Source organism: Alosa alosa, chromosome 15 (genome assembly GCF_017589495.1).
Source record: "Alosa alosa isolate M-15738 ecotype Scorff River chromosome 15, AALO_Geno_1.1, whole genome shotgun sequence".
Lineage (NCBI taxonomy): Eukaryota > Metazoa > Chordata > Actinopteri > Clupeiformes > Clupeidae > Alosa > Alosa alosa.
Genome location: NC_063203.1, coordinates 4,633,849 through 4,651,833, shown reverse-complemented (window position 1 = coordinate 4,651,833; position 17,985 = coordinate 4,633,849). Strand labels below are relative to the sequence as shown.

Genomic DNA, 17,985 nt, shown 5'->3' with positions numbered 1-17,985 from the left:
TGTTTTGAGGTGTTTCTTAAAGTTTAATACTGTGGTAATTTCTTTAGAATTCCAAAAGAATATATGTTATTTTATGTTATGATAAAAATACAAATATACTAAACTACTGTATGTCACACTATTGTACAGTATTTCCCCAAAGGTGAGAAATGATTTATAAATAACTTCAACAATCAAATCAGGATGACCAGTGAAGCATGTTTAATGTGAAACATAAGACTTGAAAGACATACTGTACACAAAAACACAAAGCATTATTTTCAGTATTTCCTTGTCATTCCTCTTTTGGTGTTTTGCTCAGGTTTAAAAATAATAATATAACATTTTGGTGCAAAGATGCAAAACAGTAGTCCAAAGCTAGAAGCCAGGATGGCAAAAATCTCCACGGCCACTGTGTATTTCCCTGGGGAGCTGTTGTATGCAGGTATGAAGGAAATCCACACAGCAAAGAAAATGAGCATGCTGAAGGTGATCAACTTGGCTTCATTAAAAGTGTCTGGAAGTTTACGTCCCATGAATGCAAGTACAAAGCACACGCAAGATAACAGGCCAATGTACCCAAGCACCAGGTAGAACCCCAGTGGCCACACACCTTTACACTCCAGCAGTATCCTGCCACCCTGGTAGGATGTGTTCTTGAAGGGCACAGGGGGTGCCATGGCCAGCCAGCCAGCACACAGGACCACCTGCACCGCAGAGCAGCAGAAGATGAAGGCCCTTTGCTGAGGAGGCCCAAACAGGTGGACCGCATGGGAACCAGGTAAGGAGGAGCGGAAGGCAAGCAGCACAACAATGGTCTTGACCAGGATGCAGGAGATCGAGAGCACAAAGCTGATCCCGAACAATGCCTGTCGGGCCAAGCAAGACCAGGGCGAGGGGCGGCCCATGAACACCAGGGAGCAGAGGAAGCAGAGCTTCAGTGACAGCAGCAGCAAAAAGCTGATCTCTGAGTTGTTGGCTTTAACAATGGGTGTGGTCTTGTAACAGAAGAAGATGGCAGTAATGACTGCAGCAGCAGCAACCCCCAGCATAGATAAAACAACGAGGATGATACCCAGAGTCTCTTGGAAAGAGAGAAATTCCTCCACGCCAGCCACACAAGCCACTCTGTCTCTGTCAGACCAGTAGTACAGAGGACATGTAATACACTCTGTAGCTCCTAGACATAAAACACAAAGCCCTCATTCATTTCTGTTAATGCTGGAAATTGTGCGGCCTTTATACATAATGACCAAACTAATTAAAGAGAGAGAAAAAAAACTGCCCCTCAAACGCTTTCAGTCAAGGTGTGTCCCGTGTTGGCTCACTCACCTGTAGTATTGCTGATCTGTCCCTCAGCACAGGGCAGACAATCGAAGCAGCAAACAGCCTCCCCTGGACGCGAGGCCTTTCGACTTCCAGGAGGACAGGCTACACTGCAGACAGACTCAGGAGCCTGCAGACACACAATGCAGCCTATATGTTACTGGACGTGACAGACACTGCAGACAGACATAGGAGCCTGTAGACACACAATGCAGCCTATATGTTACTGGACGTGACAGACACAGGAGCCTGTAGACACACAATGCAGCCTATATGTTACTGTTTCTGCCACCCTTTCCATTTCCACTTAATTGATAATTCAGTATGTTCACCTGAAGCTGTCCCTCTGCCCACTCTATGGACTTTTCATCCATCTGCAGCTTTAAGCCTTGAGGGGCTGACCCATCGTAGCTTCCCACTTTCTTGAACCTGACGCCATCCTGGTGGTCTCTCTGCCAGTTGATGATATCGTAGAGGGGCACCGGCTCCCCATTAGAGTCAAAGGACACTTTCTCTCCAAACTGATTGGTGAAGTTCACCTCCTTTAAGTGGTGTAGGAGCTGACAGCAGAGGTTGGTTTGTACAATAATGTATGGTGAAATAAATGTATAAAAATTATAAATAATGTAATTATTTGTATTGAAACTTCAACTAAGTGATGACAATGTTGTCAGTGTTTCAGAGAGTAATACTCTGTTTTACCTGCCTTGGTGTAAATGTTGTGGTTCTTTTACAGCCGGTTTGTGTGGCATTTCTCCACAAAGAACCACACTGCAACAGCTTGTGCAAAGCATGGGCAATTGCATACACAGCTTTGTATACGTTGTAAGCGATTCTGACCGGTGACTCACTGTAGCTGGTTTTGTGTGAACTCAAATCTTCATTTCCACTACACAGTGGTATTTCAGACACACTGTGAGACCCGAACTCTAACCTGCATCCAAACAGCTCCTCCCAGAACATGTTAGTGAGAGTTGACTCTGGCCGTGGTGATGGGCGCACATTCAGGAGAAAGTCAGACAGCCCTGGGATCACTGTGCCTCTAAAGGAAAAGCCCAGCGTGCCCACCAGCACAGGCTGAAACGTGGGGGCAGTGAGCAGACGGGCCGTCACCCACGCCTCGCTGGCCACCCACTGCAACCTGGTCAGGTTGCGTCGAGCAACTTCAGTCAGCAGGCTCAGCAGCTGTCCTTCTGTGGCAAAGGCGATGACCACACTGGCAGTGGTCGTCTCTAGAACGTCAGCAATGGCATTGATCTTAGCCACTGATGGCGCTTTGGGAATGGTTTGGTGGAAGGCTAGGCAGCCACCCCATTCATGCAGCTGCTCAGAGAATGCTTGGATCCCATAGCGACTGTAGTCATCCTCTGTGCCTATTGTGCCAACCCACTGCCAGCCGAAGTGGGCAACGAGCTGAACCAGTCCCTGCACTTGAAACATGTCACTGGGCACAGTGCGCAGGAAGGAAGGATACACCTGCTTGTTTGTAAGACATGTGCAGGTTGCAAAATAGCTAACCTACAAACAAAGAAGAGTAAAGAAAAAAGAGGACTGATTGTGTAACACATGCATGTCAACATAAAATCTACCAAATAGTTAAAATGGCCAAACACATATACATTATTTATCACATGAGTAACTGCATACAGCAGGTCACAATTGCATTACAATTGTCAGTACAATTAAAAATGAAAAAAGTGTAAAATATTCTCATTTTACATTCAAGTAGATTGTTTGCAGTTTGAAGTGCTGTTACCACTTGAGCTAGTGGAACAGAATCAAATAATATATAACTGATTTCAAATGTTGATCTGTTTTCATACCACTGGTATCCCAAAAGGTCCCAAAGTGTGTGCCAGCGCACGGGTGGGAGTGGAGGATGCTAAACCAATTACAGCAGATACCGGGCCGCTAGCAATGCATTGGGAACCTTCTGTTTGATTCTGATGATGAGCCAGGGATCCACTAACCAATGACAACCCCCCTGTCAAGCCAAAGTGAACATGGTCACAACTGTCCATTATTCTGTAGCCCAGAGTAACCCCAGGCAAAAGGCTTGCATTTTCATTTATCTCTTTGATGGCAAATATCATAGTCTGGATCCAGCGAAATGCTCGAAGATCAAGGCTGAAATAATCAAAAGAAGTTGTGAATTTAACAGCATAAAATATCTACCTGACTAAGAACTCTCTTTTACATAGAAGACGCATTTGACTGCACCCTGCTCTCTGCACAAGCAGGCCATGAAAGTGGAGAACCTGAGCCATGTAGCGGCAATGAAAACCTAGATGGCATTAAGATTCCTTACACGGACACTTCGCAGCTGCGCATCACTAACATGGTTTACAAAGCCACTTATGCTATAGCTCATGCTATCCATGGCCTTGTATGCAAAGATAGGCCAGAGTCTTTATCTCAGTGCAACAGAACAGTTGTCCTGGAGCCAGATCAGGTAAAATGGATATTGCAGTCAATTTAATAATAATGAAAATAAATATAATGTGACAAAGTTATAAAAGGGTTATAAATTAATGTAGCCTATATGTCAGCTTTCAAATCCATGAGTTCATTGGGGATATGTCATTGATTAAATAATGTATTGTGTTAATAACATCAAAAGTAGTCAATAATACTAATAAGACAACGTGACAAAGTATAGGGTACAAATGAATGTAGGCTAGCTTTCAAATCCATGTAAATATTGTATTCTGTTAATATCATCAAAAGTACTCTATAATAAAATAGAATTTAAACTGAAACTAAATATGAATTTACATTGTTATGTGTGAATAAATATGAATGTCTCTGCTCTAAAGGTTCTTGAGCAACTTAAAAAGGTCAATTTCACCATAAATGGAAATCATGTTTCTTTTGATGCTAACGGGGACCCTGTTGCCACATATGAGCTTGTTAACTGGCAAGTCACTGAAAATGGAGTTATGGAATTTGTGACAGTGGGCCGTTATGATGCATCACAACCCAAAGGTCATGAGTTTAGTATGCACAAAAACGTCACTTGGATGGAAGGACAAACACAGGTAGAGGCCTCAAATGATGTGTCACACTTTCTGTATACTAGATTTATTGCCAGAAGTTCATTATCTGTCTTCCTATATGTCTTTGGAAGGTGCCTGTGTCTGTGTGCAGTGAGAGCTGTCCCCCAGGCACCAGGAAGGCTGTACGGAAAGGCAGACCTGTCTGCTGCTATGACTGTATACCATGTGGAGAGGGAGAGATCAGCAATGAAACAGGTACAGTACTTACAGTGTATGTATACAAACCAGGTGTACTTCTTTTAGCTAATTTTGTCATGTTTTCTTGTGCTACTTGGACATCCGAAATATTGCAGTGATAAATTTGACTGTGCCTGCTGTAAGCACACACTATTGTCTTCTGTACAGATGCGGTTGACTGTGTCTCCTGTCCTGATGAGTACTGGCCCAATGCCCAGAGGGATGAATGCCTGCCTAAACCAGTTGAGTTTCTGTCCTGGGATGAGGTTCTTGGCATTGTATTAGCTGTTTTCTCTATTGCAGGAGCCTGTATTGCTGTCATTGTGGCTACTGTGTTCTACAGACACCGGATGTCTCCTATTGTTAGAGCCAACAACTCTGAGCTGAGTTTCCTGCTGCTCTTCTCACTGACTCTGTGTTTCCTTTGTTCTCTTACTTTCATTGGTCGGCCCTCTGAGTGGTCCTGTATGTTGCGTCACACAGCGTTTGGGATCACCTTTGTTCTCTGCATCTCCTGTGTTCTGGGGAAAACAATAGTGGTGTTAATGGCCTTCAGAGCCACTCTTCCAGGCAGTAATGTCATGAAGTGGTTTGGGCCTGCACAGCAAAGAATGGCAGTTGTCGCTTTTACTTTTGTACAAATTATAATATGCATTTTGTGGTTGACACTGTCACCCCCATTCCCCATAAGGAATATGTCCCTTTACAAGGAAAGAATCATTCTTGAATGTGATCTGGGTTCAGTGGGTGCTTTTTGGGCTGTATTAGGCTATATTGGTCTCCTTGCTCTCTTGTGTTTTTTCCTGGCTTTTCTGGCCCGTAAGCTACCTGATAACTTTAATGAGGCCAAATTCATCACATTCAGTATGCTGATATTCTGTGCAGTCTGGATCACTTTTATTCCAGCTTATGTCAGCTCTCCCGGAAAATTTACTGTAGCTGTGGAGATATTTGCCATCTTAGCTTCTAGTTTTGGCTTAATTGCATGTATTTTTGCCCCAAAGTGTTTTATAATTGTGTTTAGGCCAGAGAAAAATACTAAGAAGCAGTTAATGGGCAAAGGACAGTGAAAGGCCCTCTGATACCTTGTATGAAATCTGATTTCTCTATTTATCTCCAAATAAACAACAGGCAACATCATTTGTTTGGGTGTTAGTATTAGTAATTGTTTCATCTTTTCAACTCACAGTTATATGACAGAATGAATGAGTTATTTGATGTATGATTGATGTGTGTCTTCAATGAAATATAAAAAAGGTATTTGCTATAAACCATGAAACATTTCATATTAATATGCTACAAAATCTTTTTTAGGCCCCAAGCACCACAGGGTGCAGGCTCGAAGGTTGTTTCGACTATTGTTTTTGTAAGAGTTGTTATTGTAATTTGTCTCCATTCTGCCGTACTTTGCCGTTTTTGAAGTGGTTCTCTTGGGCAAAAACTCATGAAATTTGACATGCCCAACAGGTGTCATATTGTTCACTCGCGAACAGGGACTCCCTTGCACCCCCTTATATCTTTGAGGCTTGTGGTTGGAATATAGTTTCAGCTACACAAACCAAATTTGGTAGGTGTGTGTGTAACTCCTCAATACAAACAACTTTCATATGTACATTCCATGAGCCACACCCAACAGGAAGTGAGGTAATTGGGATTTTGTGCACTTCTCCACTTCACACTTCTCCAAGGCAGTGGTGTAGTCTACGTAGAACGCAGGTATACGCCGTATACCCACCTCAAAATTTTGGTTATTTCAGTATACCCACCTAAAATGTTCAGTATACCCACTTAAAATTCATTTTTCAATATTTAGGAAAACATGCCAGTGAATTTCGCTAGGTAGCCTTCCCCCCGACCCCGAGCTGCCAGTTTAAAGCAGCAGCACAGCAGCGTTCCAGGTTTTTAGTTGGGGACGACGAGGATGGCTGTATAAAGGACAGCAAGACCTTCGGAACTTTTTTAATAAGGTTGCCCTACCTGACGTTTCCGAAGGTAAGTTAAGAGTCAAAAACATCCTTCACGCTTTTTATGACTTGTATTGCTACCAAGTTACCCTTCTAGGTTGTTTAATTTGTGGACATAACACGGTAATAACACAGGCAAGTCATGCTGTAGTCTAGCTTTCGTTCTTCTCTCAATACTAGCAAGCTAACGTACTCTGATCCACGTTACCCTACTTAGTTTTAATTTCTGGACGTTTGTTTATCTCGGATTCTTTTTTGGGATTCTTCTTTGGGAATAACTCCTAATCGCCATGTCTGTCTAAACGGTCTACATGATGTGTACTGTGGCTGTCTGGATTAAGTATCTATCATGAACTTTATTTACTAGCCAGAACCATGCTATCTCCATGGTATGCATGGATGGAGAGATATATTATCTGTACTTATGGGTAATAACATTATCTACCACACTGTTACTGCGATATAATGCCAGATGCAAAAACCTTTAGTGCATGTGATGAGTTTACAAAATTTCTATTGACCAACATTTAAAAATCAGCTAATCTAATTTTGTTTGGGCTTGACTTGCTGTAGGCCTACTTGATAGTAACATTTTTGATTGTCATAGATGAAAATGCTTAAAGATGAAACTTAAAATTGGCCTATTTTTGTCATAGCTTTTAGAGGGCTTTGCATCTGAACTCATATGAAACAGAGTTGTTCATTGTTTTCTCTAGATGGCAGTGGCAGTCAGCAACAAGGTGCAAGGGGAGCTGGAGGGGACCTTGACACTGAGATGGTGGACCAGCAGGAGCAAGCAGGAACTTCAAGAGCTGGAGAGGGTATTTGATAATTATTTACTATTGGTTTTATTTTTCATTTATGAAATAAATTGACATGTCGAAGACACACAACCTGTCTCAAGATGTGATGGTGTTCTGCTGCTTTAAAACAATCACTCTGTTAGGCCTTGCTCTATGAGAGATGAGTACAAAGATTAAGTGCCACATGGAGTTCCATTGCCTTTGAGATACAAAGCACACAGTCCACACAATGAAAGTGAATTTATGCTGTCCCTCACGCATGCAAGGGGCAGGTAAGTGCAAATCTGCGACCCCCACAAACATTTTTGTCCCTTAATATTGGTCCCGAGGGGTTGATACCCGACCCCTAGTTTGGTAACCACTGAGCCCATGACTGGCCAAATATACAGTATGCCCACCTCAAAAAAGTAGACTACACCACTGCTCCAAGGCGATTTAGCCGATTCATGTCAAAGTTCGTATACATGATCAAGGTGAAAATGTTTTTTTTTGTGTGTGTGTCAGTGGTGCGCGGGTCAAGTCACAAGCGGCCCGCGCTCGTCTGATATTTAAATCAACGCAACTTAACTGAACTCAAACCGTGGATATTAATTAAGACAAAATGATACCCGACCCGCTTACAGTAAAAATTCAAGTAAAAGCCTGTCTAGATGCCTGTCTCTTTTACACTCCTGGTGTGGACTAGCCTGGCCTTGGCCTGTCTACGTACTTCCGGTCGATTTCTTTTCCCTACAGTACTCCGTCTGGAATAGGTTGATTCACGCTCGTTTACTTCGGCAGTTGGGCAGCCGACCAACCAGCGAACAGAGGGCGTCCCTGAGAGCGATTACGTACTCAGGCATGGTGTTTAGCTACGTCCCTGCCCCTGAAGCAGATTGCTTGGAATACATCAATGTAGGGAGCGAAAAGGGCTTATATTTATGAAATCTTTGAGCAAATGTGAATAATAGTTTAGCCTATTAACAGGAGTGTCACGAACGAAGTGGAGTAGGATGTTATATTGTCAGCTAAACTTTAGTCATAGATTTTGTCACTTGAAATAGGCTACGAACGTACCCGAGTCAAACTCTAGTTTAGTAGGCTACATAGTCGCGTCAAAATCACTATTTTTTAAACACTAAGAAGGCTCGACATAACTTGAAACTTTGATCGAAGCATCATCAGTGTCTCTAAATATGAACTCGAGCATTAAGAACATTATTCGTGTACACATAGTTTACTAAAAAGAAAAATTTTGGACAAAAAACAAGTGAGTTGTTCAAAACCTCTCTTTTAGTAAACTCTGTGTACACCAACAAAGTTCTCAATGCTCGAGTTGATGTGTAGAGACACTAATGATATTTCGATCAAAGTTTCATGTTGTGTCGAGCCTTCATAGTATTTGAAAAGTAGCGATTTTGACACGATTGTATCAAAAAAGTAGTAGCCCTATAGGAATCCCATTCAAAAGGTCATTTCACCCGAAAACGACAACGCATACATTACATTACACTACATTTAGCAGACACTTCTTGACCAAAGTGACTTACATATGTCAGCTATATTACAAGGGATCACATTGTCCCCGGAGCAACTTGGGGTTAAGTGCCTTGCTCAAGGGCACAACGGTGGAAGCCGGGAATTGAACCGACAACTTTCAGGCTACTGCACGCTAGCCCAGTTCCTTAACCACTACACTACCACCGCCCAAGCGTACAAGCTTAAAAGTGGCGCTTTGGACGTACTTATGAAAGTTTGACTTGGGTACATTCACAAAACACTATATGATGCATTTTGGCGAGAGTTACGCAGATGAAACGTGTGATTGTTTGCTGATAAGATGCACCCGTGCTTGTTATGGGCGTGCTGCAGAGAAACTTCTCTGTATGGCCGAAACGCCCGGTTGTTAGTGATTGGTTCAAAGCGGTTCAAAGGAACTCCAATGATTTTAAACCTCAAACTGTGCCTTCCCACCCGGAAATAAACGAACGCCTATGGATCTAGGCCAGACTCTCTGCGAAGTCAGAGAGTCTGGTTTCCAGGCTAGGTGTGGATAAATAAAGGCCGGTCTCAAATAGAGGCCTGTGGCCGGTTGCACAAAGCACCTTAAGTTAAGTTTTTCCCTTAAAATCTGATTTAAGGGTCCCTTAAAATAAAAACGGTTGCACAAACACCCTTAAGTTTTCTCCTTAAGGTTTCCTTAACATTTTCCCTTAGTATTTAAGGGTTTGTCCTTATCTTGCAAGAAATCCCTTAAACTGTTGCACAAACGACCTTAGTAGTCTAACTAAGGGGAAAAACCTAAGGGACATCCGACTCTACCTTAACCATATTATTAACTGAATTAATGCTGATAAATGAAGTTTATTAACTACTTTTGACAATTCAAAATAAAACCTCTCTGTTAATATGCTTCCTCTTCCTAGGCCTATCAGAAACATGGCGTATTGTGTGGTTTACGTAGGCTAACGTTAACAATTCATGTGGATGTCTTGTTAGCCTATGAGCTTCGGTTCGGTTCGCTAGGCAAAACGTTGGCGCACTGATGAGTCAGGACCATCTCTAACTTGCCAACTAGTATTGTTCAGTTCATGTATATAATATAACATGCTTTACTTGCTACTTGGATAATTTCCACGAATATTAGGTAAGATGAATGATAAGATCATTAAGCTTTACTGTGTTCAGTGGGCTAACATCGCGGCAAAGGCAGTTAGCTGTAGTAGGCTACAGCTGTTGAACAATCTCCGTGGAAACTATAGAATTTTCGTGCCGGAAAATCCCTTTCAGTGCAGTAAATCCCTTATCGTTTCTCCTTAACTAAGGAAAATTTTAAGGTATTCTGTGCAACACCCTTAAGTAAATCCCTTACCTAAGGAGAAATTAAGTCTTAAGGGTCATACTTAAGGGAAAAAACTTAAAGTGCTTTGTGCAACCGGCCACTGTTTTTTAGTTTAGGTTTGTAGGCCTATTTGATCTCCTAAAACCCACCAGCTAGTTCTATGGTGCAGATTGCGAGAGGCCAGAGCCACTGAATGAACATTTGGTGACCTAAGAGGGGAGCTATGACTGCTGGAGGACAGCAGAACCCACCATCGGGCCAACCCACACTCCGAGGCTGGCTTTAGTGGGCGTGGGGCATGCACACTTGGGGGGCATGCTCGCAAGCCAAAACTGGAGGAGGACACAGACACCGATAACACCTCTAGTGAGGGAGGCAGATACAAACAAAGATGGCAGCGCCCGATCCAGAGTAACAGCGGTAGCTAACTCCGTGAAAACTCCGAGCACAACGGGAAGGTGAGCTGGAAAGCTTTTCATGCACAATTCAACCTGCTTGCTAAATCACAAACTGGTTGCGAGAGATGTTACGGCTATGTATGTACCTTACTGACGAGGCTTTAGCATGCTTGCTGCTCTTAGATGTAAATGACAGACAGAACTATGACACACTGGTGGGTGCTCTCCAGCGGCAGTTTTACAAGACTGGAGCTCCTTTGGAATGAACTGAATAACAGATACAGAAGACATGGCTAGCCGCTATGACAATTAGCCGTTCCTGAAGTTGCATGGCTGATTTTCTCGGCAGCGACTTGCTACATCTATGCTGTATATCGTAAAACCACCAATTACAAACCCTTTTGTTCGAAAATGTTTTTTGGCGAATTTTGTCATAATCTGTAAGTGTTTGGGATCATTTCAAGCCTAATAGTGTAATTTTTTAGTGTTTGGATTTGTGATAAAATAACTTGACCATGCTGCTGCCAGTTACTGTCTGATTGTTAGCATGCTAGCTAGCCTCTTAGCTAAGGTAACATTTTAAACGGAGAAGTGTAATTTCTTTGAAATGACAACTAGCTGAATAACATTACTGACATTAGTTAAAGTGGACAGTTTATACTCAAGTGAATTTGCAACAGTATATTAAGTTTAATCTAAGTCCTTCAACTACTACTCACGTAGTTAGCGCATAGCTGTATTGCCATAGCTATACCATTTTTTATAGCCATTTTAAGCTAGCATTAGCTAGCTAGCTAACTCGGTTCACATGACGAATTAAATTATTCATATCATGTCCTAAAGAATGATTCATTGGTATCATACATGATTATAGACAATACTGTTATAATACTGTTAATTATTATACAATTATGTTTATTTGTTCTTATTGCTTATTAAGAGAGAAAGTTTATTTAGTGACGTAAGGTGACACTCCCACTTATGCAGACCGGAACTGTCCCGTTTTGCTCCCATAGTAACGAATTACGTTGCTCTATCTTGCTAGTAATCAACAATCTTTGGAATTCTCATCGCAAATCAAAATTTCAATGGAGCTCCAAGCGGATTTGTACACACAGTCTTACAACACTGTTTACAGCTCTTCGAGTCACGTTAAAATGTAATTTTTGGTACATAGCTAATTTAGATACACTTATGGTGTGGGTGCTTACGTTTCTCTAGGAATCCACCATCTTGGTTTGTATAGAAATTAATATTAAGTGATACATACACATAAGAGATTGGAAATACAGGACGGTTGGTAATAGGTGACGTTCCTATAGCTATGCTAGGTGAACGATTCGCCTATTACAAGTTGTTTACCATCAAATTGGCTTCGTAAAGGTTATATTAAGGTCAAAATCTTGCATAGTTTACCTTTAAAGAGCTGGACGGTCAGGTAGCTCGCTGGATAGAGGAACTGCAGTCCAATGACTTTAAAGTGGTGCATAGGGCAGGAGCCCGCCACTTCAACGCCTATGCCCTCCCCTGCCTTGAGAATGGATGCTGCCACTGCGAATGGAAGGAGACACGGGACTGGGAGCTGCAGGGACAGGGGGCAGCCACGGTCAGTCGGACAGAGGTGGCGGTGTGCTGCAAACTCACTAAAATTTTACTGACACAGTGGACTCAACAGGAGGAGGCTGATACGGACATACAGCCAGTGCTCCAGTGGGATGCAGACACGGCCACCATGGGAAAGGGTGGCACCACTCTCCACCGCAACAAAAGGGCACCGATGGGGTGCTACAGCGGGCCAGTCACTTTGGGGTCACCAAAACTCTCCAACGCCTACGACAGAGCTTCTACCGGGGGCAGTTCACGAGGGATGTGGAGGACTTCTGAAGACAGCGTGACAGCTGCATGGCAAATAAAGCCCTCCCTGAACAGTCCCATGCCCAGCTCCAACAGTTCCTATTCAGCGCGCCCATGGAAAGAGTCAGGGTGGACATAGTCGGCCCACTCCCTGTCACCGACAGCGGAAACAGGTATGTGCTGTCAGTCATGGACTACTTCACCAAATGGCCAGAGACTTATGCCGGGAGGCTGTGGCAGAGGCCCTATTAGAGGGCATGGTCTGCCATATTGGAACACCCCAAGTCATACCAAGTGACCAGGAGCGAAACTTTGAGTCACAAGTATTCACCAACCTGTGTCATAGACTGGGCATAAACAAAACTTGCACCACATTCCTACACCTACAGAACGATGGCTTATTAGAACACTCCAACAGGACGCTGGTCCAATAACTGGCCATCATCACCGCTAAATGGCTGGATAGAGAGCTCCACACCCCACCAGCAATGGTCTTCGGCCTCCCCCCTGACACCCCAGCGGTGCCCCCAAGACAAAAGTACACCAGAAGACTGCAGGACTAGAGAAATCCCACAACTTTCCACGTGTGCAGCTGCAAAGCGCAGGGGCGGGACAACCTAGAAACTATGACCTACATCACCTGGCCTGGAAACGGGAGAACTGGTTTGGGTCTACAGCCCACAGTAAAAAAATGGACATTATCCTAAGCTGGACAGTGACTGGGTAGTAGGGTGCATCATCCGCCTTGACATATGCAAATTAATCTGTCCCTATGCTTATTATGTTCCAATAAGCAAAAAAGCATTCCTGGTAAATTTTGAAGTAAATTGGATAATATTTAGGTGGCCCACCATTAACCTTTATTAATGGTCGAAATTGTTGCCAATTCGACCATTCATGGAAATCACCTCGCAATATGGGGGACTATGGGGGTATAGAAAAACTTTTTTTTTTTCTATTTTGAATGTTTTTTGATGAAAAACACCTTAATGTGTATTGTAACACTTGTCTGTTGCTATGGAGTTATACAAATCTCATAATTCCAAATCAGATATAGGCTACATGCGTGGGACTATTTGTTTAGTGTAGAGTAGTAGTTGTATCACACAGGATTGCATGAACTTTCTTGCAACATGGCTTCTAGTGGAGAGTGTATTAGTAGCCTAATGCCAATCCAGTCTTCAAAATGTGCTCTGTCTACAAGACAATCGTCTTGGATATTTGGTTGGGGCAGTGGCCTTGGTTCAGGATGACTCAATTATCACTGGATCCCGTCTTCCAAACTGTCGCCAAGTTCTCAGTTGCTTCATGTGGTATCTTTCGGATGGTTCATCAGAAAACAGAACAAAGTGGGAATCAGCAAATATCGTACTGTCCAAGGTGTCCTTTTATAAAAAGGCCAAGATTCCTTTGATATCAGAAAGGAAAGCCTGTGAAAAAATCATCAAACTTTTAAGTATAAGTATATGTACTCTTTTGATCCCGTGAGAGATATTTGGTCTCTGCATTTATTCCAATCCGTGAATTAGTGAAACACACTCAGCACACAGTGAGGTGAAGCACACACTAATCCCGACGCTGTGAGCTGCCTGCTACAGCAAGCGTTCGGGGAGCAGTGAGGGGTTAGGGGCCTTGCTCAAGGGCACTTCAGCCGTGGATGTGGGCATGGGAGAGCAGTGTTCAACCACTTCCCCCACTCACATTTTTCCTACAGGTCGGGGATCGAACCAGCAACCCTTTGGTTACAAGCCCGAAGCCCTAACCAGTAGGCCACGGCTGCCCCATATGGCATGAATGGCATTGATTTGCATGAAAATGCCAAACTCCGAGCTATCCCACTGAAATGACGGACCAGCCCATCTACACTGGAGAAACTTCAGAAGATGGAGAAAAAAATTGACAAGACTTTTGCTCTGTGAAAGCTGAAAGCTTGGTGAAGAACAAGGAGGACTTGTTATTTCTGGAGTCCATGAAAAATGACTGCCAGGCCTCATTTGGTTCATTTGATAAGGCATTAGCTGACCACATATATATTGTTTTCCAGCCTTCAAATTTGGTACTGGCAAAACCCATGACAGCAAGCTTTTATTGATAGTTTACTTTCATGTTGTTTATTGAAAATGCCTGGCAAAGGTAATTTTTATTGCATCTTCCCCGAAAATGTACACTACTGCCATTTTTAAGAAAATCCACAATAAACAAACGTACAGGTTAAAATATCGAATTTCACGTTTTCACATAATTCGACAGTATACAGTCTACACTTTCATATTGTTAACAAATTTCACAGAAAAACATACGTTTTGACTGTTAAACCCTGACTTTATTTAGGTGAAGATTCAACATATTAGCAGTCATTCCCTTTGTCCACGCCGTTATAAGATTTTACGGTAGAGCTAAAATTTACTCAATGTGTCAGCTCTCTATCGTTCTTGACAGATGTAACTGAATATGAATATGAAAGACTTGCCTTTCAGGGCATGAACAGTCGAAAGCACAAACTTTAAGAAATATTTTGGCTTCATTTTATGGACTAGGAGAAGTTTTCCATTGACGTAGCGCATTTTACAAGTAGGCTATACACAATCTGTGTACACAGAACTTCCTCTCCCCTAACTTCCCCCGAAATACATTAATTATATTCTATAGAGACACCTTATGACTGTCCCAGGTATTAACTAGGGGGCAGAAAAAGACACTCACTGCACAGTTGATGAAACTGCACATAGTCAGTCATCCGCTTCAAAGTCATGCTACCGTAAGGCTAATAATAACTGTGCCCTCACACTATCGCACGTGACAATTTACTTAAAAAGGTGATTTTCTCCTCTTCTGGCGTATCGTGACGGGAGAACCATGGCAACTTTGGATGCGGTTATCTTAGTGATACTTTTTGCAATGGCACAATGGCACTGGAAAACTTAGTTTATGGCAATTCATGTGAGCACAATAACTTAATTTTCTCAATTTTACCAAAGCGACTGGTTTCGCCTTGCAGGGTCACATATGCTACCTGCTGAGGAAGTTCTTTCTCTCTCTTGTTCTGGACAAGACACAGGCCACTGAGTTCTGATGTGCTGACTAACAAATGAGATAATGAATCACTGGCAATTTTGTGAAACATTACAATACACTCTGTAGCTCCTAGACATAAAACGCATAACCCTCATTCATTTATGTTAATGGTGAAAATTGCACGGCCAAACTAATGACCAAATGTCCAAAATAATTAAAGAGAGAAAAGACTTAAAAGACTTACACACCCCACAAATAATATATTTTAAAAACCGCCATTCAAAAGCTTTCTGTCAAGGTGTGTCCCGTGTTGGCTCACTCACCTGTAGTATTGCTGATCTGTCCCTCAGCACAGGGCAGACAATCGAAGCAGCAAACAGCCTCCCCTGGACGCGAGGCCTTTCGACTTCCAGGAGGACAGGCTACACTGCAGACAGACTCAGGAGCCTGCAGACACACAATGCAGCCTATATGTTACTGGACGTGACAGACACTGCAGACAGACACAGGAGCCTGTAGACACACAATGCAGCCTATATGTTACTGGACGTGACAGACACAGGAGCCTGTAGACACACAATGCAGCCTATATGTTACTGTTTCTGCCACCCTTTCCATTTCCACTTAATTGATAATTCAGTATGTTCACCTGAAACTGTCCCTCCGGCCCACTCTATGGACTTTTCATCCATCTGCAGCTTTAAGCCTTGAGGGGCTAATATCGTAGAGGGGCACCGGCTCACCATTAGAGTCAAAGGACGCTTTCTTTCCAAACACCTTGTAGGAATATACAAAGATTTTTGAAGAAAAAGATATTTTAAAACATCTTTGTATATTCCCACAAGGTCTTTGGGTGCTCTGATAATGAGAACCAAAATTATTTTTCAGACTTGTGAGGTCTGCTGTTCAGACCCTGAAGGGATTTTTTTGTATTTTGTTCATTGCTTTTTGTGAGACTGTTTCTAATTACCTCAATAAGGAAAATAAATTAAGAGCCTATGTTGAGTACAAATATGTCTTCTGAAGGCCTAAACAGAGCCCAGCCCAAAACTCCAATAACATTTTGATCAACTTTGAGGGACAGCTATGACCATGCAGGATCATCCAGACTGTTTATGTAAAAGCATGCACAATTTGAGTCTCCTACATGATTTAGTTCTTGCGCTATAGGCTTGTGAACTTTGACAAAAAAAGAGGCCGAACAAAATTGACTCCCCCCTCCCCCCTTAAAACTGGCTGTATCTTGGAAAGTATTGATCTTACATAAAAGTAATTTTACAGTGTGTCTTCTGGGTAACATAGGTACACCTCAGGTATTTTTTTCAGATTTTTTTGAGACCAGAGCACGGGTGGGAGTGGAGGATGCTAAACCAATTACAGTAGATACCGGGCGGCAATGCATTGGGAGCCTTCTGTTTGATTCTGATGGTGAGCCAGGGATCCATTAACCAATGACAACCCCCCTGTCAAGCCAAGATGAACATGGTCACAACTGTCCATTATTCTATAGCCCAGAGTAACCCCAGGCAAAAGGCTAGCATTTCCATTTATCTCTTTGATGGCAAATATCATATCTTATCTATATCATGTCTGGAACAGCAAAATCCTCGGAGATCAAGCCTTAAATAATCAAAAGAAGCTGTGAATTTAATGGCATGAAATATCTACCTGACTAAGAACTCTTTTTTACATAAAACACTGTAGGTAATACAATGGTACACAGTGGTATATACATTGAAATGTATGTTACGTTAAGTCTGTGTAAAGTCTGTAAATAATTTCATAATTGCATTTTACATACACACACACCAAATAACATTATTCCATAAAAAAAGAAAACCAGACGGGTTCAAGAAATGTACATGACTTGCAGTAAATGTACTGCAAAACCTTTATAAACATAAAATATTAGCATTTCAGGTAGTCACTGACTTAATTGATTTGTTGTCCTTTTCCACAAGGTTACTGGGAAAATGTGGCTTTCCTCCACAGGACCTGTCTGACAATGAGGTAATTTCCACTCACCCACTGCACTGGCTGGGCTGCGGTCTGGAGGTGTAGCTATGATCTGGCTTTGAGGCCATATAGTGAAGGGGAAATAGCCCCCCAATCAAGATATCCCCATCTGCAAGATATCCCCAAGACTGGCAAATCAAAGTTTGGAAGGCGTCACAGGGAATAGTCTTTCTCAACAGCATATGTATTTTCCTAAAGCAGTTCTTATAGTTCAGCGCAATATTGCTTGACTGAACTCTCCAATCAGATTTCTGTAGTAGTTATGGCAATGAAAAAGTGTCCCCAGAATGAATATCCTTTCATCATTGTTTAGAATCAAGAAAGTAAAAATGTGCAGACTGTAATGACTAATAATCGACCCAATTGCAGTTGCTTTTGTTTATTTACCAAGTAAATAAACCAGGTAATGTCCACAATCCAAAGTTCAAAGTCCAATATCCAAATCAGGTCATACACAGACAGAAAGCAGTCAGGGTTCAGGCAAACAAGTTTAAATCGTAAATCCAAAAGTCAAAGTCAATTAACAGGCTGAGATAAAAAGGCTAGGAACGATACAAGAATTAACTTTTATAACCG

At 42.3% G+C, this 17,985-nt stretch overlaps 1 protein-coding gene across 1 annotated transcript; it reads right to left on the bottom strand.

Moving 5' to 3' along the window:
* Positions 1 to 260: 260 nt before the first annotated feature.
* Positions 261 to 17,510, bottom strand: LOC125308533 (extracellular calcium-sensing receptor). The gene is made up of 6 exons (XM_048265091.1): positions 17,419 to 17,510; positions 3,129 to 3,432; positions 2,008 to 2,823; positions 1,638 to 1,865; positions 1,312 to 1,435; positions 261 to 1,159 (listed from the first exon to the last, which is right to left on the bottom strand). The coding sequence occupies exons 1-6, from the start codon at positions 17,475 to 17,477 to the stop codon at positions 261 to 263; spliced, it is 2,430 nt and encodes an 809-aa protein (XP_048121048.1). The 5' UTR covers positions 17,478 to 17,510.
* Between the last annotated feature and the right edge of the window lie 475 nt (positions 17,511 to 17,985).